The sequence below is a fragment of the Syngnathoides biaculeatus genome, chromosome 4 (genome assembly GCF_019802595.1).
Source record: "Syngnathoides biaculeatus isolate LvHL_M chromosome 4, ASM1980259v1, whole genome shotgun sequence".
In the NCBI taxonomy this organism is placed as follows: domain Eukaryota; kingdom Metazoa; phylum Chordata; class Actinopteri; order Syngnathiformes; family Syngnathidae; genus Syngnathoides; species Syngnathoides biaculeatus.
In genome coordinates this window covers 345,708-371,663 of record NC_084643.1, presented here as the reverse complement: position 1 = coordinate 371,663, position 25,956 = coordinate 345,708, and the positions used below count along the sequence as shown (strand labels likewise).

Below are 25,956 nucleotides of genomic sequence, written 5' to 3'. Positions count from 1 at the left end.
ACAATCTCATCATTGCTCATTTAGCAGTGCAGCAACTTTTGAGGTTAAACAGGGCATACAGACAACAGGACAGCTGCAGCGTCAGCTTTGCATCATTCACCAACATCTGCGTCCTCACGCGCACAAAACAGCATGGAAATAAAAGTTGCAAAATGGAGGAAAAACACCCACCATATGAAGAACCAAATGGAAAAAAATATATATATTTTTTTAAATGAATATTTAGACAGCACAAGTGCAAATGTGAAACTGTCTAGCAGTGCCACACCTTTACTACATGTTCAATTGTGCTAAACATAGAAACAGCATCAAGTATTTCTATTGAAAGAATGGTTTAAATATGCTATTATCCCATAAAAAAATAATCCAGAAAGCTCAAAAATTTACCGTAATTTCCGGACTTTTGTCACACATTTTCAACCCAGCGGTTTATGCAATGATGGGGCTAATTTATGCATTTTTTGTTATGCCGCCTGGGGTGCTCAAGCAGAAAACAAAAGAGTGAGACAGGTGGAATATATTTGTCGAGGTAGACGAATATTTAATGTAACTTCGCGCTTTGTGCATGAATAAAATTAGCATTAACAGACCCTCATCATGGAAAATGTAAAAAGAAATGCACAAGACGCAGCTTTCAAGTTAAAAGCATTCGAGCTGCCCGATAAAGAAGGAAACGGAGCTGCTGCACGTAAACTTGGCTTAAATGAATTGATGGTGAGACGTTGGAAACAACAGCGGGAAGAACTGGAGCAATTTAAAAAAAATGAAAAAAAGATTTCAGAGGTAATAAAAACAGGTGGCTTGAACCGTGTTGCTGCTGTGTTACTGCCGCGTCACAAGCACTGTTTGGAAAGAAAAGGTATATTATCAAAATTTTGACTTTCTGTGCACAGTCTTTCTTTGTAAATTTCGTGTTTCAATGTGGGCACATGCATCTTATACACAGGTGCGGCTTATGTATGTACAAAATTTTTTTTTAATTTAGTGAGGCTTATAGTCCAGAAGTTACGGTAGCACCCCAATAATTACAATGATAAATTTACAGTGTACTCGCTCATATCAGTGTATACTTACGATTCCACTTCCTATTCAACTCATTTCTATCCAATACATTGCGTTGCCCTGTTGAGAAAATGTGTTATATTTCCTTCTGGCTTGACTTGTTGGGTTTTGAGCTCGTAAATCCAAATCTGAAAGCAGCTGCGCTTGTGTGTTTTCTTAAATGAAGCGGACAAAACAAAACCAGATGGCTGAGCTTAAAAGGGGACATATTTTGGGAAATTGCTTTTTAATTGCTTGTGTACAAATTGTTAGGTCTCTGGAGTGCCTTGCCTATTCATCAGGTGTAAAATCAAACAACCGAGGAAATTAATTTCAGATGATGCGTTTGCGAGGGAGCCGATCTGATTTTGAAGATTGTGACGTAGCGTAAGTGTGCAGCTGACTTACATAATAACAGTCCCGCACACACAAAAATAATATGCCGAAGCTACGTTTACACTACGTTCTCTGTGGCCGCGGCAGTCCCCTCAACATGGACAAAACAGGATGGTCATGAGACAGCACTGACGCGCACGATGGGCAAATCTTTTAACTGTCAAAATATTTGCCGGGGCAGTCACGATGCAGATGACAAATTGATACTATGACTACTTTTTTGACACGGGTTAAAATCATTTCCTGTGCAGCCATTTTGGCTGAAACAATGTCATACCGGAGGCTGAGAACAACCACAAAGTATTGCAGTTCTCAGCATGTGAGTCACATTGGTGAGTGTAAAGCAAAAGTAGAATGAGGGCACGTTAGAAAGGATTGAAGACGGGGTGGGGGGCGGGGGGAGACCTCACCGTGTCTGCATTCCCGAGCTTCCATTTTCACTCAGAGGTAACAAAAGTTCAGCCAGGGAGAAGCAGAATTCTCACTAACTGCTGAGCTGCACCCACTGAACAAGCTGTGAAAGACTTCGTTCTGCAGTTTCTAACTGCAATTTGCAAAGTCCAAAGTATATCGCCTACTATGATCATAAAAAAAAAAAAAATTGAAATTGATCATGCGTGATGGCAACAGAGCAAATTTAAAGACATAATTGGGGAGCGCGGCTCGGTTTTGAGCATCCCCTCATGAGACCAGAATCAGACGAACCCCTAATTACATTTTCTTAGAATTAACGCTGACACGTTTTATGCAGGAAAGTTTCCATATTTTGGCTATTCAGACCTCAAAAGACTGAGTAATATTTTCATATAAAAAAAACAAAACAAAACCAAAAAAAAAAAAAACCCACCTTGGTTTGTTATACAAGTGTTCAGAATAGGCCCCTCTGACAGCTACTTCTTTTTGACCCAGTTCTGAATCTACTTTCTCCATATTTGTCTGGAACTCAGGAACGCGTAGACGATTTTAATTCATATTTCATATTTGCTGACAATATGACATCCCAAATACTCGACAAAGCAGCTTTGCCAAAATATATCGCCTTTACAGGAGAACAGAACTTTTTAAGGAATTCTAAACGACACATACACATTATAAATAGATAAAATAAAAGGAAATAAAATGCCTTTAGCTTTGAGGTAACAGCATTACTGTCAAAAACTGATTAACAGGTAATGACATTTCTGTTTATGATTGTGGTTTTTATATGTAGAAAATTGAGCACTGTTTTCATTGCAAACATTTTTAACAAAGCTCTTAAACTACTCCATTTTTTTCACATGCTCCCAACTCTGTGGTTTCCGAGGTGTTGCGGCTAATTTGTGCATTTTTTTCCCCAACAGCCGCGAGGGGGGACTCAGCGCAAAAGGTATGAGTGAGACTGGTGTAACATATGTGCCGAGGATGTGACTTTTACCGGTCCGTCATAGCGCTCCCGGTGCTGAAAAGTCTTCTTGGGAATAACGTGCATGCGTGTATATTTTGTAAACCTTCCGGCCATTCTGAAACATTCCCATCCATGCTTCAAACATGTGCCATTCGACAACTTGTTGCAGAGTGTAGATGTTCGCTACGGAGGTCTCAGAAAGACGAACACAGCGAACGTACAGAGATGTGTATATCTTTTTATCAACTTTTGCTTTAAGGTTAAGTTAGGGTTAAGGTAATGACTTATAGCTAACTTGTAGAAGAAGGGGAACTTTGAGACCGGGGGATTTCCCAGTAAGCGTCTGCTACGTACCCAGAGTTCCCCTCTTAGTAACGCGTGCGCATTCATCACAAGGAGACTTTTCAGCACGGAGGAGCGCCCAGACCGTCACACCGGTCCGGCCCAGTTACTGCTGCGCTAGTGTGTTAGTGCCGTGTCTCAGTGATTTTTATCGGTATGTTTTTTTTTTTTAACTGGCCCTGTTAGTGCGGCGCCAGCGTTAGTACGACTCCAGTATTAGCGTTAGTGCGGCAGTGCTAGCATTAGCGTTAACGTGACGCCGCTAGCGTTAAAATCTCTGTGTATAGTCTTTCTTTGTAACTATCTTGTGTTTCAATGTGAGTTTTAATGTGGGCACTTGTGGCTTTAACACAGCGGCGGAGTATTATGTACCAAATGGTATTTCCTTTACAAATGTACTGGGTGAGGCTTATAACCAGGTGCACTCTGGAGACCGAGAATTATGGTAATTGGGCAAATTTTCAATAGCTGTCACTTAGTCTGTCTTTGTCATGACTCCCAAGTCTCGACTGACATCTACAATACCCCTTTTCATTTTTATTTAAGCAACATACACCGTGCTACATAGCAACACGACAATGACAGCTCGGTTGCATAATCAATACAACACATTGATTGATTGAGGCAGTATTTGGGAGCTTGGATGCTGCAAACGCTTTGGCGGCTGCAAAGCGTTTCGTCTTCAACCTCAATCTGCCAGCAAGTTTAGCGGCTCTCAGCAATGCCACTTAAAATAACCCGTCACGTCCGCAAGCATGTTTGTTAACACGGGGACTGTTTATAGCAGTGAGGACTGCTGAACCAATTCCCCTTCCGAAAACTCAAACACCATTTGCGGGTCGGGATGAGAGCTTAAAAAAAAAAAAAAAAAAAGCGCACGGGGTCTGTGTCAAATCTTTGATGTTCAAAGTGAAATCCTACATGTACAATGTATTGCTGAACTTGAAGGGGCACTCGGCAGTTTTAAAACTGACAAGATTTGAATGTAGCCCCAATTCCCTAATGACGCTCCCCCCCCCCACCCCACCCCGCCCATCAGAGTTGCTGACCACGTCACTGTACGATTTTACAATTCAAAATCAAAAAGACGTGATAAACATGCCGTACCAGTTGAGCAGACATTGCAAAGTTCGCATCGCTTGTGGATTCTCTCGGCTGTATACATTTCTTTGCTCTGCTTCCATTTTCTGGTCTTGTGATGAGAATTTTTGTTCTTTTATGGAAATGGAGACTATTCCACCATATGTTCAGAAAAAACTCCTGAAATTGAAGATTAAAACGGGTCAAAGTGAGTCTCTACCTGCTATGAGTGTGCCTATAAATGGATGGCAAATGATTGACACCTCGTCAGCCACATCTCCGGTCTGTGATCGGTATATTTTTACTTCAAATATTTTACCAAAAAATGTAATTAGTGACAAAAGACGGCACGATAGAGGGCTGATTTTTTCCCCCACTTTACTACTGTCAGCCCATTGATTTTTTTTTTATTGCAAACTCCCCCAAAACAGTAATACAACTTGAAACTGTACTATACTGCTATATAGAACTATCATACTATACTATACTACTAAACTGTACACTATCACAAATGTCCAATATATACTGACATTCACCTGTGCCTGACAAATTGAGGACTTTGTGTGTTTTATTTGTGTGTTATGACTCAAGGCTAGCATCTCCAGGCTGGACGTACTCATTATCAATATAACCATAAATAAATATCCATTCATCCATTTTCTTAGCCGCTTATCCTCGTAAGGGGCGCGGGAGTGCTGGAGCCCATCCCAGGTGTCAACGGGTAGGAGGCGGGGTACACCCTGGGGCACATCGAGACACACAGCCGCACTCACAATCAGACCTACTGGCAATTTAGAGTGTCCAATTAATGTTGCATGTTTTTGGGATGTGGGAGGAAACCGGAGTGCCTGAAGGAAACCCACACAGGCATGGGGAGAACATGCAAACTCCACATAGGCGGATCCGGGATTGAACCTGGGACCTCAGAGCTGTGAGGCCAAGACTTTTCCAGCTGATCCACCGTGCCGCCCACCCGTCAAGCCCATTCCACGCAAGTCATGCTTTAACGGCACCCCCCTGCCCGCCCGTTTCTACCGCGGTCCTCTCCACAAAGGAGGATGACAATATTTGCAAATATAATCTTGAATACAAAGTCACAGATGATATACAGTGAAGAAAATAATTATTTGAACACCCTGCTATATTGCAAGTTCTCCCACTTGGAAATCATGGAGGGGTCTGGAATTTTCATCGTAGGTGCATGTCCACTGTGAGAGACATCATCAAAAAAGAAAAATCCAGAAATCACAATGTAAGATTTTTTAATGATTTATTTGTGTGATATAGCTGCAGAAACCTGTCTGATCTAGATTTAAACACTTATTTGCACCTTTGACTGTTTGTTATGCTTTTCTACGTGAAGTCCCATAATTGTGGCCTATCCAAATATACAGGGCAGACCATAAATTTCCATACATATGTTTTTTTTTTTCTTTTTAAATGTTCTTATGTTTTGGATGCCCTAAAAAAGATTAATTTGATTTAAGGGTTTCTTTTCTGAATGTATTACTGACCCACTACGCTGGGCGCTGTATTTTCAGTGCTGTCTTGATGGGGTGTGAAGGAGAAGGGAATAAATTGAGCGTATACAAAGAGAGGCGAGCACACACTAGATAAGAGGATGGGTCTCTGGGGAGGGGGGTGGGAGTGTAACACTGGCCAGTAATTGCTAACTGGCGCCATACATCACAAGCAGCGAGACAAGAGGAGACGAGAGGTCAAAGCCAACAACGCAGCGCTCGGCTCTCCGCAAGCGAATGAGCGCGTGGGGGAAGAAACTCATCAATGGCCATCAATTGCCGCGTGTAGTACATCTTTAAAAAAAAATAATAAAAAAAAAAAAAGATGAGGAGGTTGAAATGAATTAAGCAACGGGTTTCATTTTTGTAACATACGCATTTAATTATGATGAGAAGATGAAAGGCAAAATGCTGCAAAAACAAAATGAGCTGTTCATTGATTGGTTCGTGAAAATTTCGCCAATGTAGTATTCATGTTAATTATGATCCAATTATTTTGTGTAGTCCGCTGATTTTTGGCGGCCGGCGTGGTGGCATATAATGGAGACGAGCCATGCTGCTTTTAGGGGGATGTTCAAAGCCATTTTGTGAAGGTAATGTGCATAGTGCTCGCCCGTGTTTGTGCGCCGGGAGTATCTTTGCATTTTTTGGCCCCCTTTTTAGACTTTATGGCCCCAAAGAAGGAAGCTGTGTCTTTTAGCAATGCATTTGCAGCCAAACAAAAATCCATTACTATGGTAACGAAGCTCAAGATCATAAAAAGATCGGAGAAAGGAGAGACGACGACGACGAAGATCCATAAAAAGCTAGGCTTTAGTCGGTCGACCGTGGTGACAATTATTCAAGACAAAGCCCGTATTTTAGCACACGTGATGGGTTCTGTTCCTGTGTCGGATCACAAAAGAACGTTCTTTGATACTTGTCGAGATGGAGAGGATACTTGCGTTCTGGATTGAGGACCAGATTCCTTCGCAATAGCTACGCACAGCCTCCCTTTCTTCTTCTCCATCCACCTCTCAGCAGTAATGGTAAGTACAGTATCTTATTTTTAAATATTTTTTTATAGGAAGTATTTTGACCTAAATGGTGAAATCCGACCTACAACAAAATTCGAGTTACATTACCAGCATAGGAACGGAACTCGTTCGTGACCAAAGGACTCCTTGTATTGCATACTGTATATCTTATGTTAATAACACAAATACCAGGCAACGATCACACATGGTCCGTAGTTTTCAATGAAGCATATTTTAGCTTTTGTATCATGCTGTGTATCTTGTTCTCGAATTCCTGCCTAAAACGGTGCCACGAACATACGGTCCCCACTAAATATTCAAAATGTGATTTTTACCGTCGTACCGTACCGTCATTTCCAGGCTACGAGCTGCGACTTTTTTCCCCACACACTTTCAACCCTGCGGTTCATGCGGTGATTTGGCTAATTTGTGCATATTTTTTTCCCCCCGAACGGCCGCAAGGGGGCGATCGAGCGGCAAAGGAGTGACACTGGTGGAATATATGTCCCGAGGAAGTGACTTTCACCGGTCTCGCCCTGTTAGCGCAGCGTTAGGGTTAGCACGGCACTATCGTTAGGGCGGCGCTACCGTCAAAAGAGGGAGAGGAAGTCCAAAGAAAAGGTGGATGGATGTTGTGAAGACAGTGTGTTAGAGAAGAAGATGCACGAGATAGGCTTGGATGGAAAAAGATGACACTCTCTGGGGACCCCTGACGGGACAAGCTAAAAGGAAAAGACGACAAAGAAATTAGCACTGCGCTAGCATTAGTGCTGTGCTAGCGTATCGCTGCTGTGTTACTGGCGTGTCTCAGTGATATTTCCCGGTAAGTTTTATTTTAACCGGGCCTAGCTTCAGCTCAGCACTAGCGTTAGCACTAGCTTTAGCACGCCGCTAGCGTTAAACTCTTTCTGTGTACCGTCTTTTTTTGTAAATATCTCGTGTTTCAATGTGGGCACTTGCGGATTTTACACAGCTGTGACATACGTACATACCAAATGGTATTTCCTTTACAAATGTACTCCGTGAGGCTTGTAACCAGGTGCGCTCTGTACGCCGGGAATTACGGTAAACGTGCTCGGAAGACTTTTCTTTATACAGCTGGGACAAGCAAGTTTGACACTGCACACAGTTACATTAGCCTGGAGCCACTATTTGAATAAGTAATTGAAAGAATAAGAAAAGTGGACGAACTGGAACTACTTCTTAAATTGATTTCGTTCCTTTGGTAATGAACTTGCTAAATATTACATGGGTTTCATTTTTCAACCTGTATTAACTGCATAAATCAAGAAGGGATTACTTCATTTTCAGCAATATCCATAATTAATGTGGAGTGATGTTTGAATATACGGTCGTTGAACCATCTCATCAAAAAAGTGATATAATATGAATCTTCAATTAAAAGTTAAACAGGTTAAATTGAGGATAATATCTTCAAAGCATACATAATGTCACAATGTTTTGCACACATAATTCAGTCCCAAGTATTTTGCCACCAGTTTTGTGAACAATTCCCGCGCAAAATTCTGCATACTCTTCTTGATTTTTTTTTCGTCGCTAGTGAAGCCGACAACAAAAAGAATATCGCAATGAGTAATGTTCAGGGTGGGAATGCAATGGATATGACTCATTCTTTGGGAGTTACCCTCAACATCAAGGGCTGAGTGCTGAAGCTGACGGTGAAAAAGTCATAAAAATAATACCATCTGCGGTGCCAAAGTCAAGCACATTTCAGTGAACAAACGGCAGCGAGAAGGGGGCAGAAAGCCCGTGGCACAAGAGCGCAGCTGCTCAACATAAAATTGTCCAACAACGCAGCAGCAAAGAAAGAAAAAAAGTATAACTTTTCCTGGTGGAAGAGTAGTGATTCGGTAAATATGAAGTCTACTTTCTTACGAGAGAGACGGAATGAATGAACCCATGTGATGTCTCTGAATAGTTAGCGGACACAATCAAAACGCGACACAACCGTTTGGCCGGTCTGAGTGCTCCCCAGTGCTGAAAAGTCTTCCTCAGGTAAATGCGAGTAGAATTTTGGGAATTTTTCAACATCCGTGCCAGTCTGAAACTTCCCCATCCACGCTTCTTCCGCGTGTTCATTTTTGCTCCGCGTGCATTTCGCCACGGACGTCTCGCAAAAGCCGAACGTGGCGAATGAAAGAATACAGAAATAAATGCGAACGTATTGTTTGATATTTATCAACGTTCCAGCATTAAACAAGACTAAACAGAGGATTGTTCGGGTCTCAGTCATTAAGGCACATTTGGGATAGTGAAAGTAAGCGTCATAGCACCCGAACCCGTACCCGAACAATCCTCCGTTGACTGCCTCGTAAGCCTGACGTCATTATCGCTGTTGCTCCCGTGGACTGCCTGCCTGGTTACCGACTCTGGACTGAATAAAGATACTTCCCGAACTGCCTCCACGTTTCCCCCCCCGAGTCATCCATTTTGGTCCAACTCCGCGTTCTGGTTGTTGTTGTGATAGCCAGCGTGACAAGTGTTGCTGGGTCGACGTAGACAATCGTGCGAAAGTGATACAGCCGTAGGAAAGCGGCCGTCGCCATAGATCTTCCGCCACAAGCGCAGTAGGGTGCGCCTGGCAGTTCAACAGGTGCTGCGTGTCGTGTGGCCCGATGCCACAGTCTGGGGCAGACGTCGGCGACTGTGTCGTTGAGCCGGTGTTTGTGGCTGTTCACCGGGCGACAGAAGCCCGAGCGTAGTCGGGCGAGGATGGAGTGTGCTTCCCGAGGCAGAGACCGCTCGTCGTCGTGAATTGGAGGCGGGTAGCTCCAAAGGACGATGTCGGGCCCGCGTTCCGGTCGTGACAGTTTCTGTATTCTTTCATTCGCACGCGGAGCGAAAATGAACACGCGGAAGAAGCACGGATGGGGAAGTTTCAGACAGATATAGAAAAAAAAAAAAGTAGAAAAATTCCCAAATTTCCCCAAATTCTACACGCATGCGCATTCATCCCAAGGAGAGCTTTCAGCACGGGGGACCGCTCAGACCGTCACCACCGGCAAACAGCCTCCAGCTCCACACACGTAAACGACAAGTGGAGCGGGCACAAAGAAAAGAGAGGGAAGTGGGAGTGAAAAATGGCATGGACGACAGACGGACGCAGCGAGGAGGGCAAATGGCAGGACAGGCTGCTTGGTTTTTCCGTGACAGCAAATACCTGCATTTGCTGCATCGGCGGACGCGGCGGCGGCCCAATTCCAAGCATCCCCGTTGCTGGATGCCAGAAGGAGGTGGACGATGATGACTTCAACTAGGCTGAGATTCACGTAGCATGTTTTTCGTAAGACGGATGGAGAGAGAAAGAGAGAGAGAGAGAGAGAGAGAGAGAGAGAGAGAGAGAGAGAGAGAGAGAGAGGGGAGCATGACAGCTCCGTGTTTTTCTAGCCAGAACGGTACTGACCCTGGTTGAGTTTACTCAAGCAGCCCGAGGCGCAGAGGGAGCGGACGGTTCTCGGCTCCCAGCATCTCCGGCCCTTCATCCCACTCTGCGCGGCCCCGAATCCGCTCCGCGCTCCTCGAGACGCGTCACGGGACGGAGGCGGGGGCCGAGGCGGCCACTTTTTCCCGTCAGCATTGCGGCGTACTCACGCGCGTACGTACGGTGTCACCGCAAGGATACGGGGAGGGGGTTTTGGGGGGGGGGGGACGCGGAGCCCTCCTTTCCAGTCATTCCCGTCCAATCTCTCCTGCCGCGCTTCCGGAAACGCATACGCCGCACACATCCGCAAAGCCTCGCACATTTTCAATTCCCCACCACGCACTTCTCTCAGTGCAATGCAGACTGGAAAGGGAGTGAGGGGTTGGGGGGGGGGGGGGGGGGGAGTCGAAACGGAGAGGAGACGGGTGCCGACCGGGGCGGCCAGCACAGATCTGCTCAACTGAGAACACAACGCAAAGCTCCCTTGCCACCATCCCAGTCGGTCTGCTGCTGACGGGAAAAAGTCGTCTATTTCTGGAAAGCGAAATGTCCTGGTGTTAAAATAATGTGCCGACACATATGGAAAGATAAATAGTGTCCAACGCCGTCGCATTTTTTTTTCTCCATATTTTGAGATGTAGCCTGATCATTTTTCACAAATTGGAGGCCAAACATGCTCTCGCAGAAAAGAGCGATCGCTCAACACCGGCCTGTCCGCATTTTCGGACCGACCCTCATCAGGTCTCTGTGTTGTCAAAATAAAATCTAAAATAAACGTGGCGCTTTTATTTTGAAAGCGCTGTGTGGCGCGTTGGCGTACCCGCGTGTGGGCGCAGCCGACGTGGACAAGGGAAGCATTTCTGAAAGGGGCGACTTGTTTTCTCATGTGAGCAACGTTCCTATTTCCTGCGTGATGAAGGAAAAAGGGGGATTTGCTGTGTTAATCGACGCTAGGAACGGCTAATTTGAGTTAGCATCTGGTGCTCGCCAGGGCATAAATATGAATTATAAATGTAGAAAAACTGACGTCCTCTATGTTCTTCGTGCGTGTTTTTGACATGTAAATGTGATGAACAAATATTCATTTTATAACTTTTATAAATTTTGCTAAACATATCATTAGCCAAATGGCATAATTCAGGGCGTACCCCGCCTCCTGCCCGTTGACAGCCGAGATAGGCTCCAGCAGCGGCGAAGAAAATGGACAGATGGATGTTCTTACTAAACGTGTGTTGTTGTTTTTTTTTTTTTTTTTTGTCTGTCGAGCAGGGGTGTAAAACCGTTTTTGTCACAGGCCACATTGGCTTTACGGTTTCCCCCATGATGACTGTGCAACTAGAAAAATCTTTAATCGCGTCATCATATTTACAAAATTTGGGAACTAGTTTTGGAATCGGAAATCAAGGGTAATGGGTTTTCCCCAATCATTATTAATTTTTTGGTAAAACAAAAATGCTTATAATATCCAGTCATTCACATTTGAAAAATGTACGGGTGTGTCCAGTCATGCTCGCACATATAAAGTTACGGGTTTGGTCCACCAGTCATGCCCGCAGATATAGTTGCGGGTGCGATTAGGGATGGAATCCCTGTTGTTGTGTATGTGTTTTGTTAACACATTTATGAAATAAACATGTAAATTAATGTCGAGACTACACAAAATAAGCGACGTCTTTCAATATCTATTTTTTGTACTCGTGACAAATTTTATGCGTGATTTTTCTTGCTCGACTGTGCAGATTTGCGAGCGTGATGGCGCGCGAGCATAATCGTCAAATCACAGTGACTGTAATATCGCAACGTTATCATTTATCATATGACAATTTTTCCACAAGATTTATGGAGGTTGACGCACATGATTTGCCTTCACAGGCCACATAATATCATGTGGCGGGCCAGAAGTGGGCCCCCGGCCCTTGAGTTTAGCACCTGTGGTGTAGAGTCTGAGTCATCCAGATCAAAGGTTGAATCAGGGCAAGTGGAAATTGAATTGAATTAGATATTTTTCATGCTTTCCAAATAAATCTTCAAACCTAAGCAACTTTGCTATTAAGCTAGCGATATGTAAATATATTTTTAAACAACTTGAGCACATAGCATATTGTTGGTTATTTATTGCAGTGTTGCAAATTAATATGCTGACGCTCGGGACTCCGGAGGCCCAAAGGCTAGTAAGTCGTTCCTCTTTTCGGTACATTAGTACGACTATGTTATTGTCACTCACAATGTACTCAACATTGTAATATTGTAATTTTTGCTTTATCTTAAAAACCGATGGAACTTCCACAAATACAGTAATTTATCATCAATTTTGTATGGAAGATGTTACAACAGAAAAAGGTTGATGGTGGTTGGTAAGTAATTGGCTGGTTGGTAAGGTTGGCGACCAGTTCAGGGTGTAACCCGCCTCCTGCCCGAAGATAGCTGGCATAGGCTCCCGCCCTCCTGCGACCCCTTGTGAGGATAAGCAGCTCAGATAATGAATGGATGGAGTAAAACAGAACCACATTACCCGCCTTGTTTACGTTTACTTTCCCTCTGAAAAAAGATCTCAATTGTGTTGTACAGATTATAACCTATATCAAATCCATCCATCCATTTTCTTTTGCCGCTTATCCTCACGAGGGTCGCGGGGAGTGCTGGAGCCTATCGCAGCTGTCAACGGGCAGGAGGCGGGGTACACCCTGAACTGGTTGCCAGCCAATTGCAGGGCAAATGGAGACAAACAGCCGCACTGACGATCACACCTATGGGAAATTTAGAGCAGGGGTGTCAGAATTATTTTTTGTCGCGAGCCACATTGTAGTTCGGGTTTCCCTCAGAGGGCCATGATGACGGTGAAACCAATGCCTCATCCGATTGACACGTGAAATTTACAAATTACTTTTGGAATTAGAAATCAAGGCTAACGTGTTTTTCAACGATTGTTGATGTAAAAATGCTTGCAATACCTCAACATTATTATGATTTATGATATGACAATTTGAAATTCTGGTACAGATTTGAACAAGAATCACGGAAGTTGACATACATGATTTGCCTTCCCGGATGACATCAAATCATGTGGCGCGCTGGATCTGGGCCCCGGGCCTCGAGTTTGACACCGGTGATTTAGAGGCGTCCAATTCATGTTGCATGTTTTTCGAGATGCGGTTGGAAACCGGAGTGCCCGGAGGCAACCCACGCAGGCACGGGGAGAACCTTTTTTTTTTTTTTTTTTTTTTTTTTTAAATGATAAAAATTTGGTATTGAACTTTTCCCACTGTAATTCTAATCAGGTTCTCCGTGAACAAAAAAGATTCTTTCTGCAGAGATAGGACAACAAATACAGGACCATCTGCATTAGTAGGGGTCAAGATTCTGCAGGTAAGATCTTTGTTGGTCTAAACGTTGTTGAGCATTCTTTGGAAATGTCAATGTTAAGCAGGTATTAAGATTTCCCACTTTGTTTGCCAGAAAAGAGACGGTTAAAAGCCTGAGGATCCAGACGACAAACTAAACACGGCGCCAACCATCTCATTAAGCCACTTACTGCATTAAGATACGGGAACGCAAACAATCCCCACAGCCTGAGAGAGAAACTAACTGAGCTCATTAAAACCACGCAAACGGCTCGGATCAAGAAACAAAAACTCTCTCACTTCAGAAATGATAGGAACACAAAAGGTGATGTTTACAAAGCGCAAGCTATTCAACTCGACTAACTTCGTGGTCACAAAGATGTGGTAATGATGTTGAGCCCAGCCAAACAAATGGCCTTATGTTCCACTCTGTACTTCCTCAACATCACGTATATGAAGTCAAAGAACCTGGAAGACTCAACTCGAAAGCATGAAAAACAGTCAAAGTTTCCATGAACCACAAGTATGAGGACTAGTAGTTTCCTTTGCAAATGTGCACTCGATGAAATCGGATGCAAATACTTCATGTAACTACAGAAAAGATCACTTTGAAATTAGCTGAATTTCAAATGTGGATGAATTCTGTCTTCAAGTCAGGAGTTTGCATGTTCTCCCCGTGCCTGTGTGGGTTTCCTCCGCTGCACTCTGGTTTCCTCCCACATCCCCAAAACATGCAACATTAATTGGACTCTCTAAATTACCCCGAGGTGTGATTGGTTGTTTGTCTCCATGTGCCCTGCGATTGGCTGGCGACCAGTTCAGGCTGTACCCTGCCTCCTGCCCGTTCACAGCTGGGACAGGCTCCAGCACTCCCCGTGACCCTTATGAGGATGAGTGGCTAAGAAAATGGAGGAATGAATGGATGGACTTTGAATGAGAAGGATGCACTCCGGTTTCCTCCCACATCCCAAAACCATGCATTCATTGGAGACTCTAAATTGCCCATAGGTGCGATTATGAATGCAACTGTTGTCTGTCTCTATGTGCCCTGCAATTGGTTGGCGACCAGTTCACGGTGTACCCCGCCTCCTGCCCGTTGACAGCTGGGACAGGCTGCAGCACTCCCTGCGACCCTTGTGAGGATAAGTGGCAAAGAAAATGCATGGATGGACTTTGAAGGAGAAGGATGCACTCCGGTTTCCTCCCACATCCCAAAAACATACAATGTTAATTGGGCACTCTAAATTGCCCGTAGGTGTGATTGTGAGTGCGACTGTTGTCTGTCTCCATGTGCCCAGTTCAGGCTGTACCCTGCCTCCTGCCCGTTCACAGCTGGGATAGGCTCCAGCACTCCCCTGACCCTCATGAGGATAAGTGGCTATGAAAATGGATGGATGGATTTAAAATGAACTGAATAGAAAATAACAGGACTAACAGCAAAAATAAATCCAGTGATTTATGAGGAACGGCTTGATAATATAATGCAATATAATAAGGTCATGACGAAGACATTTCTGCATGTGTGTCGACCAATTATACAGTATTTCACGAACACCAACAAGCCTTACACGTTGGGCACGTTGTTTTGTTTATCTGCAGATTGTTTGTATTTTAATTTCCATCTGCTTTAATCTCCATTTTGCCCAAACTGACGCTTTTGTAATTTGTACTTTCAGTGTTTCTGGGGTCATTCGTGTCGTGGCACCAAGGAAAATTATTCAGTGGGTTTATTTTGAAAACGCAGCTGAAGGAATGCCATCAAGAGGATCGCGGGGAGTGCCGGAGTCTATCCCAGGTGTCAACAGGCAGGAGGCGGGGTACACCCTGAACTGGTTGCCAGCCTATCGCAGGGCACATGGAGACAAACAACAGCCCTCCTGCGACCCCTTGTGAGGTACAAGCAGCTCAGATAATCGATGAAGTAAAACACAACCACTGAAAAAGATTTCAATTGTGTTGTACAGATTATAACGTAGATCAAATCCATCCATGATCTTTTGCACCTTATCCTCACGAGGGTCGTGGGGAGTGCCGGACCCTATCCCAGCTGTCAACGGACAGGAGGCGGGGTACACCCTGAACTGATCGCCAGCCAATCGCAGGGCACATAGAGACAGACAACAGTTGCACTCACAATCACACCTATGAGCAATTTAGAGTGTCCAATTCATGTTGCATGTTTTTTTTGGGGATGTGGGAGGAAACCGGAGTGCCCAGAGGAAACCCACGCAGGGACGGGGGAGAACATGCAAACTCCACACAGGCGAGTCCGTTATCGACCTGGGTCCTCAGAACCGTGAGGCCAACGCTTTACCAGCTGAACCACCAAGCGGCTCTATTAATATGCCAAGTAAGAAAAAAAAAAAACACCAAAAATCCCTTAGTTCTTTGACATGACACGTCATTCAGTATCAAGAACATTCACTGCCATCTAACATTCCGGAACATCTTCCCCAAAACAAGCCCAGAAAGTAGGATGGGGTGGATGACAGGTCCAATCGAAAATATGCGAATACGGCGAATGCAGACTGATTAAGCACACTACACGACATAAGTATAGTTTTCCTTAAAACAGGTCAATACATATGTAAAATTATTAGTCGTGTAACACTGAAAATGTCAGATAATCTATTACCACGAGCAATTTATACGATCTAGAACGATTCATGTACACATGCACACACGCACTAACATAAAGACGCGCCACATACTTACAAGACCAAGCCCATGATTTATCCTTTCATCATTTTCCCCTTAGACCTCGCAGGACGACAGCAATAAAAACGGACTCCTTATATTCAAAAATTTTTAAAAACTCATAAAAATATTGTTAAGTGTCTCGCCAAGAGAACGGCATGGATATCAGAAGAAAGCGGGAAAACCAGACTGCGTGTAACAAGGCGAATGAAGACGAGCGAGGACCGGGGAGAATGTAGGTGGGGGCTCTGGGGGGGCGTGTAGGGTGTGATATTGGAAAAAGGACAGAACGGAGGAAAGCAAAGAAAGAGAGATGATGTTTCTCCCGAGGTTTCGTCACTCGTTCTCAGATTCAGCACCACGGAGAGAGCTTCAGAGAAGCGTCAGAAAAGAAATGAAGTCTTAAAATGGAAAATGGTGAATTCTGGACTGGGAAGTACCTGAGTGGAGATAAGCAGGAAATGGAAGGATGAACCATGAAAAAGAACAGCTATGTTATGAGCTGTCATCCAGTGAAGAAAATAAGTATTTGAACACCCTGCTATATTGCAATCATGGAGGGGTCTGAAATTTTAAATGCAATGAAATTTTAGGTGCATGTCCACTGTGAGAGAGATCATCTAAAAAGAAAAATACAGAACTCACAATGTAGGATTTCTTTTAACGATTTATTTGTGTGATGCAGCTGCAAATAAGTACTTGAACATCTGAGAAAACCAATGTTAATATGTGGTACACTAGCCTTTGTTTGCAATTACAGAGATCAAACATTTTCTGTAGTTGTTCACCAGGTTTGCACACACTGCAAGAGGGATTTTGGCCCACGCCTCCACACAGATCTTCTCTAGATCAGACAGGTTTTTTGGCTGTTGCTGAGACACATGGAGTTTCTGCTCCCTCCAAAGATTTTCTATTGGGTTTAGGTCTGGAGACTGGCTGGGCCACGCCAGAACCTTGATAAGCTTTTCACAAAGCCACTCCTTGGTTTTCCTGGCTTTGTGCTTCAGATCATTGTCATGTTGAAGGACCCAGCCACGACCCATCTTCAATGCTCTGTTCCCCAAAATCTCACAATACATGGCCACGGTCATCCTCTCCTTAATACAGTGCAGTCGGTCCTGTCCCATGTGCAGAAAAACACCCCCAAAGCATGATGCTACCGCCCCCATGCTTCACAGTAGGGATGGTGTTCTTTGGATGGAACTCATCATTCAGCTTCCTCCAAACACTGTTAGTGGAATTATGACCAAAAAGTTCCATTTTGCTCTCATCTGACCACAAAACCTTCTCCCATGACTCCTCTGTACCATCCAAATGGTCATTGGCAAACTTAAGACGGGCCTTGACATGTGCTGGTTTCAGCAGGGGAACCTTCGCTGCCATGCGTGATTTCAAACCATGACGTCTTAGTGTTTTACATACAGTCACCTTGGAAACGGTGGTTCCAGATCTTTTTTAGGTCATTGACCAAGTCCTGTCATGTAGTCCTGGGCTGATTCCTCAGCTTTCTAAGGGTCATTGGGACCCCAAGAGGTTCACGCTCCATGATTTCTAAGTGGGAGAACTTGCAGTATTACCAGGGTGTTCAAATACTTATTTTCTTTACTCTATATGTCTGTCTGAAAATGTCCCCAATTCACCCATCAAGAAGTCCACTCGGAACTCAAGAAAGATAGAAACTGCTGCCTCAGTGCGTGTTTGCAAAATGTAATGCGCTGTAGATTAACACCATTTGGTCAACCATGACACGTGAATAACAAATGCAGCCCTGTACGTTCAAAAGCAGCAAGAGAAAAGCGATGTATGCAGAATACTGGCAACGTTAAGATGACAGAAATCATATTTCACTAATGCGACATAGAAATGTGGCTTAAGCCACCTGTCAATATGTTCATTATGATCAAATTACAACAACTGTGTAATAACATTACGTAATTAAGCAACTGATACTTTGTGAGCCTATTGTGCTGTTTCATGCGTGTAAAAAGTAAGTTCATTTAGGCCTTTTATTTTGGCTGATCTGTTTAAAAAGGGAGATTGTTTGGCCATATTTGAATTTGAAAATTGCAATTTTGAAGTTATGTCCAGTTGACATTCATCCGCCATTTATAAAAAAATAAATGAATCTGCCTACTCACAGTTACTCCATATTTTGATTATTTGGAGGCTTACTTTTTCCATTTACTTGATCAATCTAAACAGTACTCTCACTTGAACCTTTTTGGATACTCTGCCCATCTCTGATGACGACACAAATAATTATATTTTCGAACTTCCACGACCACCTGAAGGGAGGGCTCATAGTGAATGAACAGCGCCATCTGGTGAACAAACCCTCACAGTGGTATAAGCGGGCTATAAACACAACTCAAGCCCGATTCAAGGCAAAATCTACATATGACGGTACAAAACAAAAAATGCTTAAGTAGAGGGATGATATGTTGATCAACAGGGTTCAGAATATTTGCAAAAATTATAGATAAAAACAGACTAACTATGCAATACTGCATAAAATGTTAAAATATTACACAAAGTCCCATAGAATCATACTGGGTCCACACAATGCGGTTCCAGCTTTGCGCACATTGAGGATCTTTGTTGGGAACAGAAAGGGGAAGTTCATGAACTTTGAGGTGTGTTTGCCCAACTGTGATGAACGGGATGCTCACTCCCGACGGCGATGAATGCCTGACTCTGATAAGCGCTCTCGACAAACAAAGTCACCCACTGTGCCCACGCAAGCGCCAACACACCACAGTCAGATACTGCATGTACTTCATTCATAACCTGTCTTTGAAATGATGTTATTGAGGATGAACTTCCTATTCCTACTCTCCTCCTTTCAAAAAAATGACTCTCATGTCACAAATTGAACGACGCAAATAAAGCTGCATCGGTGTGAGCTGAAGGCCGTATTTGACAAAATGCACACACCCCCCACCCGTCCCTTATATTTTCTGACGGGCTAAATTGCATCGCCTGTCTATTTTTAGTGATGTGACTTTCAAATTGGGGGCAGACGAATATTTAGCCTCCACCTTTCTTTCAGCTTCCTCTTAGCGACAAAGAGGCTTTGGGAATCAAGCCAGTAAGAAAAGCGGAGGCAAAGCTTTTTCCCACAGCCTCTGACCGGCGACAGCAGCCGAGCATGCGCGCCGTCGGAGGTGACAACGCTCCGTTGTCAGGCTGCCTTGTCCTCGGCTTTGCTTTTTCCCAAAAAAAGGGAGCCGGGATACTTGGCTGCCCTCTTCAGGCACAAGCAGGACTGCCAACGGTGGCAAAGAAAGAGCGTGTGAACGGGGAAACACGACCGTGACGGAATTTCAAATATCGGGCCACGAATGAGACCAGCGTCTACACACAAGCCTATTAGCGACATCTATATTGAACTTAAGTCCACAAAGTATTCATAAATACAAATCCTTAATGATAAATTGAAAAAAATACATTGATTGTTGCAAGTGCACTCAAAATGAAGCCCTGCTGGTGTGATGATTTATTGAAATTAGTTTTGATTGGCTCATTGGAAAGTACTGGAAATTCTCAACCTTTGCAAATAAATATAATGTGCAATTGGGTTTAACAATTTTGAGCAAAACATTTTTCATATTTCTGTTTTCATTGACCTAAGTTTTTTTTTTTTTTTTTAATACACTTCACCACTGCGCTGCTTTCTCCTAATAATTACCATCATTTCCAGCCTATAAGCCACGACTTTTTTTCCCCACACACACTTTCAACCCTGTGGTTCATGCGGTGATGCAGCTAATTTGTGCATTTTTTTTTTAATGGCCGCAAGGGGGCACTCGAGCGGAAAAGATAAGAGTGAGACCGGTGGAATGTATGTGCCGAGGAAGTGACTTTTACCAGTCTGGCCCAGTTAGCGGTGTGCTAGCGTGTGACTGGCGTGTCTCAGAGATTTTTACAGTATGTTTTTTTTTTAACCGGCCCTGTTAACGCAGTGCTAGTGTTAGCATGGCACTAGCATTAGCGCGGCACTAGCGTTAGCACAGTGGCGCTAGCATTAAACTCTATGTGTACAGTCTTTGTAAATATCTTGTGTTTCAATGTGGGCACTTGCGGCTTATACACAGCTGCGGCATATGCATGTACTAAATGGTATTTCCTTGACAAATTTACTGCATGAGGCTTATAACCAGGTGCGCTTTGTAGGAATTACGGTAAACCACAACACTATCTTATGAGTCCACTAGCCTAATTTAATGCAACCAGCATTGATATGACATTAGTTGTGAACCTTTAAATAACTCATATTTGAACATGCCTGCTTCTAATTTGGTATTACTGTCTTTTTAAAAATTACAATACCATCGATTGCTACCGCCCCAAAAAAACAAAAACGAAACAAATTTGATGTTTCTTTGGGGGACGGGGGCTCGAATGGCTTAATGGAATCCGCATTCATTTAGTTCAAACTCTATTGTTAGATATTAAATGTTTTTCTCGTCAATTTCCATAAATCTGGAATTATGTTTGCAAGATACATTCTGTGATTGTTACAGCTCCTTTTCTGTGATGTGTTTGTGACGTTGTGATTGCACTGCGCTACCGTGTTCCTGCCGTGTCTCAGTGATTTTTACCGGTAAGTATGTTTTTTTTTTAACCGGGGCTAGTGTTAGCGTTATCATTAGCATTAGTGCAGCGGCGCAAGCGTTAAACTGCCTCTGTATCATCTTTCTTTATAAATATCTCGCTTTCAATGTGTTTCCTCTGTGTGCTATATCTGTTACAAAAGCTATTTTTTTTGTTACAGCTAAAGCAGACTGACTTTATCCTCATGGCATTGTAATAAAAATTGGAAGTACAGTAATAAATATAACCGGAAATATACCGTAATTTCCAGCCTACAAGCAGCAACATTTTTCGCACACTTTCAACCCTGTGGTTTAAGCGGAGATGCGGCTAATTTGTGCATTCTTTTTCTAACCGCCGCAAGGGGGCACTCGAGCGGAAAAGGTAAGAGTGAGACCTGTGAAATATATGTGCCGAGGAAGTGACTTTTACCGGTCCTGTTACGCTGCACTAGCATTAACGCTGTCCTAGCGTGTTGCTGCTGTGTTACTGGCGGGTCTCAGTGATATTTACCGGTAAGTTTTATTTTGACTGACGGTATGTTTTTTTTTTTTTTCTTTAAACCGGTCCTGTTAGCGCAACGCTAGGTTTACCGTGGCACTAGTGTTAGCGTTAGCACGGCACTAGCGTTAGCACAGTGGCGCTAGGGTTAAACTCTCTGTGTACAGTCTTTCTTTGTAAATATCTCGTGTTTCAATGTGAGCACTTGTGTCTTTTACACAGCTGGGGCTCATATATGTACCAAATGGTATTTCCTTTACTGGGGTGAGCCTTATAACCAGGTGCGCTCTGTAGCCCGGGAATTACGGTATCTCCCAGAACGTACTTACCAGACTGGTCGTTCATCATGCGAACGGCTTTAGCTTTGGCCAACTCGAGGGCCGTGATCCATCGCTGCCGCTCCACTTCGGTACTGGCTTTCAGGTGGTACGTGCGGCCACCGCTGCTCAGGACAATATTGCAGGCATCCTCCGTGTCGATGTGGGCGGTTGCCAGGTTGATTGTCCCGCGACACGTGTGCGCCATCTCCGCCTGTGTCCTGCGACAGAAAACACGCATGGAGTGTCAGGTCGAGACAAGACATATTTTGTGCACGCTGTTTCGGGGGACGCGGACGTGCCGGAAAACTGTTCCATTGTTTCCGCTGATGTGAGGCGGAGGGGGGTAGAAAACACAAAAACAAAGAAAATCTCTGTGAGCAAAAGACAAACACTATGGGAATTGGAATTTAGAAAAAAGAAAACAAAGAGGTCATCAAAAGCAAAACAGCAGAGGAACTAGAAGTTTTGGGGTTTTTTTGCAGTAAAAAGCAAATAACAGCAAGTAATTGATGCCTCCCCCTCGACCCCTGAAAATAGCCTCAATAAATAGGCTCCAACAGGGTTTCAAATATAAAGCCTGCGGCCCAAAACTATCCCACTGTTGGGTTTCAGAGGGTGAATTTGAAAGTGAAAAAAAATACATAAAACATTGTGGTAGTGGGCGCTAAAGGTAATGATGCTCCTGTAGAAAATGAAGTGATCATTTCTAGGTCTTCTTAAATTGATTTGATTTTAAAGTTCAATAGGACATTTTTCAGTTCCAAATACCTGTAACATTAATTTTTTTTGTGTCATAAAACACAATCACTGTGATCAGTTTATTACGCACACACAGTTGACAAACGAAAGCAAAATTTGATCAAAAATCAAACTAAAGCATATGAAAATAATGCTAGTGCCAGAACAAAATATCCATCCGTCCATTTTCTTTGCCGCTTATCCTCACGAGTGTCGCGAGGAGTGCTGGAGCCTATCCCAGCTGTCAACGGGCAGTTGGCGGGGTACACTCTGAACTGGTTGCCAGCCAATCGCAGGGCACATTGAGACAAAATGCCGTACTCACAATCACACCTAGGGGCAATTTAGAGTGTCCAATTCATGTTGGATGTTTTTGGCATGTGGGACGAAAACCGGCGTACCCAGAGGAAACCCACGCAGGCACGGGGCGAACATGCAAACTCCACGCAGGCAGGGTCCGGGAATGAACCCGGGACCTGAGCAGTGAGGCCAACGCTTTACCAGCTGATCCACGGTGCCGCCCAGAACAAAATAAGCACAACAACAATTTGTGACTTTAATCACAACGGTGTGCGCTTGAGCAGAGCAGATCTCAATGAGTGAAAGCGTGCAGATAAACTGCATCGTCACTTTAGCTGCAAAAGTTACACCTCGGGAAAAAAAGTTGTAGATTATGGTTAGAGTAAATTGCCTTTAGGTGTGATTGTCAGCGGGAATGGTTGCTTGCTTCGATGTGCCCTACGATTGCCTGGCAACCAGTTCAGGGTTAACCCTGCCCCCTGCCCGAAAAATAGCTGGGATTGGCTCCAGCTCTTCCGCAACCCTGGTGAGGATAGGTGGTTCAGAAAATGGATGATCAACACAGCTGCAGCCATAAAATTGACAAAATGATCACACATCAATCCAAAAACTGCCATTTAGAAGCGCTAACACCAATTCAGTAATTCCAAAGCGAGGCCTCCCTGCCACCGGCAGCTGCCCCCTCGAAGCACCGAGCTACACAAAAACTCCAGTCACAGTCGACGCCGACAAGGTGGCCGCCGCCCCTCGCGCAGCTTTTACCCGCCAGTCTTAATCCACAACAAGCAACGCATTCAGCTGCGCAAGAGAGGCCACACGAGGGCCCGCAAGAAGTCGACAGCCGACTTTTCTCCCTCCGGCTCGAGATGCACAGCGCTCGTGCTAAATAAATCAACAAGCCGGGATGAGTAAGCGCAGATCCAGAACGACGGCAGGGAGCCGAGGGCACGCAAAGGCCGCGGATTCGTAGCGCGGTATTTCATACGGGAAAGCTAAATCACGAGAGCGTCGCGGTGGCACCGGGGAAGAAATTTGGACCAGGGTTGTACATGCTGACGCCGTGCATACACAGACAGGACGACGAGGAAATGATACAGCGCCCGGCTGCAGAATTCAGATAACTTTGTTGTGGCTCACAATGCTGATGAGGACAGAAGATAGGAATGTCAAAGCAAATAAATTCAAACACGACAAGCGCTGGAACAATTAGATAAGTTGAAGAAAGAGGCTTGCCTATCACCTTCACACACACGCAAAAAAAAAAAAAACATCCAAGACAAACATTGGACACAAGTGCTCTTTGTCTATCTTTGTATGCTTGATGCCAAGACCAACAAAAACAACACAAAATATGTTGGAGCAGCAACATGCCTCGTGCCAGTCGAGCAGTAAGGATCGCGATCACGGTTCAGGTCGGGTTCGACCGTCCAGATGTGGCCAAAGTCGCCTCTCGCCCTGAAGTTTGGAATTTGCAAAGCGGGGGTCAACTGTACCTCACATGAAATGTCAAATTTAGCCTTTGGAGATCGAGAGATAACATTTAGCAAGCAGGGACCAGTCAAATTAGCCACCCAGCGGACATACACGACATACAGAAAATATGTTTTTTTTAATTGCTTGTGTACAAATAGTTACGTCTCCGTCAAGGTTCAAAGTAAAAGAGTGAGTAAGGTTTTTGTTATATGTGAGTGGTCTGAATTTCACCCTACTGCGGCATGAGAGAGGAGTTTATTTACAAAATATCTTCACGAACAGTACAGCTTGCAAGAGTCTCGCCGCCAGGCAAACACTATCATGTCGAAGAAACAGGTAGCAGAGGTGATTAGCATTAGCTATCAGTGCTACCCATGTTACTGTCTGAGAACTGGCACATAGGGTATGATTTTTGTAACGATTTATGTGTGATACAGCTGCAAATAAGTACTTGAACACCTGTCAATCAGCTAAAATTCTGACCCTCAAAGACCTGTTAGTCCGGCTTTAAAGGTCCCCCTCCATTCCATGTATGATCCTGAATCAGATGCACCCGTGTGAGGTCGTTAGCTGCATAAAGACACCTGTCCTCCCCAAACAACCAGGAAGACTAAAACTTGTAACATGGCCAAGACCAAAGAGCTGTCCAAAGACACCAGAAACAAAATTGTACAACTCCACACAGCTGGAAAGGGCTACGGAGAAACTGTCTTAGCTAGCTAGCTCGGTGAAAAAAGTTCCACTGTTGGAGCAATCGTTAGAAAATGGAAGAAGCCAAACATGACGGTCAATCGCAATCAGGGTAGAGCCCCCGTGCTAGATATCACCTCGTGGGGTCTCAGTGATCCTCAGAAAGGTGAGGAATCGGCCCAGGACTACACGACAGGATTTGGTCAATGACCTGAAAAGAGCTGGGACCACCGTTTCCAAGGGCACTGTTGGTAATACACTAAGATGTCATGGTTGGAAATCACACATGGCACGGAAGGTTTCCCTGGTTAAACCAGCACATGTCAAGGCCCGTCTTCAGTTTGCCAATGACCATGAAAGTTTTGTGGTCAGATAAGAGCAAAATGGAACTATTTGGTCATAACTCCACTCACCGTGTTTGGAGGAAGACGAATGATGAGTTCCATCCAAAGAACACCATCCCGACTGTGAAACATGGGGGTTGGTAGCATCATGGTTTGGGGGTGTTTTTCTGCACATGGGACAGTACGACTGCACTGCATTAAGGAGAGGATGACCTCTGCCTTGTACTGTGAGATTTTGGGGAACAACCTCCTTCCCTCAATCAGAGCATTGAGGATGGGTCGCGGCTGGGTCTTTGAACATGACAATGACCCAAAGCACACAGCCAGGAAAACCAAGGAGTGGCTCCGTATGAAGCATATGAAGGTTCTGGCATGGCCTAGCCAGTCTGCAGACCTAAACCCAATAGAAAATCTTTAGAGGGAGCTGAAACTTTGTGTTTCTCAGCGACATCCCAGAAGCCTGTTTGATCTAGAGAAGATCTGTGTGGAGGAGTGGGCCAAAATCCCTCCTGCAGTGTGTGCAAACCTGGTGAACAACCACAAGAAACGTTTGACCTCTGTAATTGGAAAAAAAGGCTACTGTACCAAATCTTAACATTTTAACTTAACATTTAAAAAAAAAAATAAATCATACATTGTGATTTCTGGATTTGTCTTTTTAGATGATCTCTCTCCCAGTGGACATGCACCAACGATGAAAATTTCAGACCCCTCCACGATTTCTGAGTGGGAGAACTT

At 44.2% G+C, this 25,956-nt stretch overlaps 1 protein-coding gene across 4 annotated transcripts in view; it reads right to left on the bottom strand.

The window, feature by feature from the left end:
* The window catches only part of osbp2b (oxysterol binding protein 2b), a 57,804-nt gene that overhangs the window by 24,403 nt on the left and 7,445 nt on the right, over window positions 1-25,956 (bottom strand). For 3 of the 4 annotated variants that reach the window (XM_061816743.1, XM_061816744.1, XM_061816747.1), the window contains exon 2: window positions 21,683-21,891. In XM_061816743.1, coding sequence (XP_061672727.1) covers window positions 21,683-21,891 — 209 coding nt within the window. Of the gene's footprint in view, window positions 1-21,682; window positions 21,892-21,972; window positions 23,149-25,956 lie in introns of those variants that run through there. The other variant, XM_061816748.1, reaches the window with a different exon arrangement.